General features: G+C 47.0%; 1 protein-coding gene across 1 annotated transcript; it reads right to left on the reverse strand.

Annotated features, from left to right (window-relative positions):
- Positions 1-7: 7 nt before the first annotated feature.
- On the reverse strand, positions 8-1,247 carry FOXD1 (forkhead box D1; the record flags this gene model as incomplete). Its single annotated transcript, XM_044683093.1, has 1 exon — positions 8-1,247. A coding segment is annotated over exon 1 (738 nt), but the record flags the coding sequence as incomplete, so codon positions are not given.
- Between the last annotated feature and the right edge of the window lie 2,674 nt (positions 1,248-3,921).

Genomic DNA, 3,921 nt, shown 5'->3' on the forward strand with positions numbered 1-3,921 from the left:
CCGCAGCCCCTGCGGCCCCTGCGCCCCGCAGCAGCAGAGTCTCGGCTGCGGCGGGCGGGAGCAGCGGCTGCCGCTTGAAGCGCTTCCTCCGGCGCAGGAAGCTGCCGTTGTCGAACATGTCGGCGGACTCCGGGTCCAGGGTCCAGTAGTTGCCCTTGCCGGGATTCCCCGGCTCCCGGGGGATCTTGACGAAGCAGTCATTGAGCGAGAGATTGTGGCGGATGCTATTCTGCCAGGCGGGAAACTTCTCCCGGTAGTAGGGGAAGCGGCCGCTGATGAACTCGCAGATCTCGCTCAGCGTCAGGCGCTTCTTCGGGCTCTGCAGAATGGCCATGGTGATGAGAGCGATGTAGGAGTAGGGCGGCTTCACTAGCGGGTTCTTGGCCCCACTGCCGCCTCCCGCTCCTCCTCCTCCTGCGCTGCCGCCGCCGCAGCTGCCGCCGCCGCTACTCTCGCCTCCTCCAGCTCCGGCAGCTTGGCCCGGTTCCGGGATGGAGGTGGAGCCCACAGTTCCCGGGGAAAGCAGAACGTCTTCGTCCTCCTCGTCGTCCTCTTCCTCTTCGTCTTCCTCTTCGGCGTAGGAGCGACGCCGCCTCCGGAGAGCCGAACCGCCACCAACGCCACCGCTGTCGTCTTCCTCCTCCTCCTCCTCCTCTTCCTCTTCGTCCTCGCCCTCCCCCACCACATCAATGTCGGTCTCATCCGCCAGTCCGGAGGCATCGGACATCTCCGCGCTCAGGGTCATGGCTCCTCCTCGGCGGTGGCAGCGGCTGCGGCTGCGGGGCGGCGCATAGGGGCGCGGGGCTCGAGGCACCGGCCGCGCCCCGGTGCCCGGGGGCGAACCCGGCAAAAAGGAGCCAGGCTGCGAGCTGTTCTCGCTGCTGTGCTGTTGCTGCTGTTGTTGTTGCTGCTGCTGCTGCTCACACCCGGGAGGCTGTGTGAGGGTCCCCCAACTCTTTGGATCCTAGAATAAGAGCGCTCTCCCCCTACTCCGCTTGTCCTCTCTCCTTCCCTTCCCTTTCCTCTCCTCTTCTCTCATCTCCTTTCCACTCCTCTTCTCTCCAGAGAGCGTGCACAAACACACACTCACTCCGTCACACACACGCCCCTAGGCAAGCACCGGGCGCTCTGAGAAGTTGGCGTTCTCCCCCCGCTCTTCCCCTCGGGCGCTCCCACACCCACTTTTCCTAAGTAGGAGGTGGCAAAACTGGGGGCAAATGAGGCAGGGAGTTCGGCGCGCGCGTGTGTGTTGGGTGAGAGTCTGGGGAAAGATCTTGAAGAGGATGGGGCTGAATCCAGGAGAGGGCGGACCTTACTCTCTCCTTATAGCAGAAGGGGGGCTGTCACATGGCTTCTCACGTCACAGCCACCACTGGGAACAGGGAAAGAATCCTAGGAACACATTCCTAAGCCAGAGATAGAGTTGATTCGTACAAAGAGAAGTGTTTAGGGAAACTAGCAAAAGTTGGAGATGGAGAGGCGGGACACACTATTCATTCCTGTAGGGGGATGGGCCTGAATTTATACACAATAAAGTGATCACAAGTAGTGGGTATGGGGAGGGTATTAAAAATATTTGTCGTCCTTCCTCCTTTTGTTAACTTTGGCACCCAACTCCGATTCCAACAGCAAACCTACAGTTTGGCTTAATTGAGCTCTGGTCAGTGATTTCCAGAGGAATCACACCCTCTGAAGACCCACTACTTCTCAAAAACGGGTGCACTGTAAAAGCAACGTAGAGTCCTGGCGCCCGCTATCTAGTCTGCTAGCGACCCCCTGCCCAGTCAGATGGGGAAATATGTTTGCTCCTTATTTTATCAAGAATGCGAATGTGAATACATATTACTATAAAGTTATTAGCTGATAATCACTTTTTTCAGTCTCCTTAATCGTTCTCCATAAATGTTCATATTCCTCGAACTGTTGGTTTGAGATCCCCCCCCCACGCTTTTTGCCCGTTTTTATTTACTAAAAGATGTTTCCTTTCAATTGTCCCAAGAAGGATACTTTGTGCTAAAGTGCTTTCTAGAAAGCGCAACTTTTCCAAAATAAGATAGATTTTTAACAGGGTCAAAATATTCTTGAAGACAACAGAAAATAATTAGATAAAAAAATCTTTTCTTGATAGAAACTTGAGATTTTCTCGATAAACCACTACTAATAAATTGGAGCTTCTTGAAAATAGACATTCTCCATTAGAGAATAAGATTGGTTGGTAATCAGAACACTAAAATAAAGGCTTTCTATTTATATGGAATCTATTTATTGAGCCAAATGTGTGTTTTCATTGCCGCAGTAACGATCTCTCTCCACATAATGACGGGCACGTCTTCCATAATTTGTAATCTTAAAGAGCTGAGAAAGGAGAGATTAAATGATATGTTCATGATTATACTGTGTAAACTCTAGAGGCAAGACTTGAACGCAGGTCTTTCTGACCGAAGGCTGTCGCTCAATCCTCCGAGGTAGTCTCTCCATTTATATATACCTGTATATCAAGTATATGTATACGTATGCACACATTTGGTGGACTAAGGAATGGAATCTACAATGGAAAAATAAAACCTTTAATGAAATTTTTTAAAAGTTTATTTTTGGTTTGAGTAAATATACTAAACTCTGTGGTAACAGCAGGTGGAGGGAAAGGAAATGTTTTCATCGAATTCAATTTCCCGTTTAATTGCCTTTTCTGTTTCAGTTAGTGAAAATAGTACTTCTCTGTTCTCAGTACCTTTCATTCAGATGTTCCCGGATTGATGGATCATTTCTCTTGCTGGAAAAAGCTGAAAATTACTGGATTTCACACTCTTATAGTCTCCTCTTTCTGAATTTTAGAGGTCTGTAAAATTATACATGTTATAAGTTTTAAAAGACAAACATTAGTTTTCTGTCCTGGTTAAAAGTATCATTTCTTTTAAACCAGTTCTGTTAAACAAGAATAACCTGGTTTTCTTTTCAGAACAATCATCAAATGTGAGCGTGAATTGCATTCTGTACAATATTCTTTTAACTTATTTTTCAAATCAAAATGAAAAGTGTCAGCACGTTCACAAATATTTACTTGGTTTCACAGCTCATCAGATAGTTTACTGTTTTCTAAAACCATTTCAAATGGGATTTTTGCTACTCAGCAACTAGTTATTGAATGGCTCTTGCTTTCTATCCGATAATATGGGGGGGCGGGGGAATCTTAGATGTCGCATCTTTTTTTTAAAAACAATTTTTATTAAATGGCTTTGAAACATGGTAATTGTATAATAACCAACATGGTGGACGTTAACCTATATCAACATTAATTGGTTATAATAATCAGGGACCTAGGTGACCTCTTGATATAAATTATGGTATCCTAAGGAATTCGTATTTTAAAACAGAAATTTTCGCTTTTAAATAATCTCATAATTGCTGGAGCAATCTTTTCGTTGGGCTGTCAGTGACTTCGCAGACTCTTCAAGATGAAACTCAGAGGGGTGATGAAAATGAAGCCTGAACCATCACTTATTGAGGTGATCCCCTGAAGACGTCTTTTCAAAAGAAGTCTAAGGGTCAAAATAATCTCTCCTGGAAACATTTCGAAACGTTGGCAACTCATCTTCTGCCATTGTGGAGGAGAGATTTACTAAGGGTCAGGCAAGGCAGATCAGTTCTAGACAGGCAATCAAGGTAGGGGTCGACTGCAATTGAGAGCCGTGGCCAGATCATTTTTGGCGAACTTTAGAATTTGTAGATTGTCCAGCTTTTTTTTCCGGCTACCCAAAGTTACCTAAGTGAGATCTAGGGGAGACCAGGCCTTGATGAAATTTCCCTTCTGGGAGGAAAAGCCTCAAACAGTTACACAATAAGCATTTATTAAGCGCCTACTAAATGCGAGGCACTGTGCTAAATGTGGGAGAAGGAAGGATTTTGCTGTCTGCTAGCTCC

Source organism: Gracilinanus agilis, unplaced genomic scaffold (assembly GCF_016433145.1).
Source record: "Gracilinanus agilis isolate LMUSP501 unplaced genomic scaffold, AgileGrace unplaced_scaffold12928, whole genome shotgun sequence".
NCBI lineage: Eukaryota > Metazoa > Chordata > Mammalia > Didelphimorphia > Didelphidae > Gracilinanus > Gracilinanus agilis.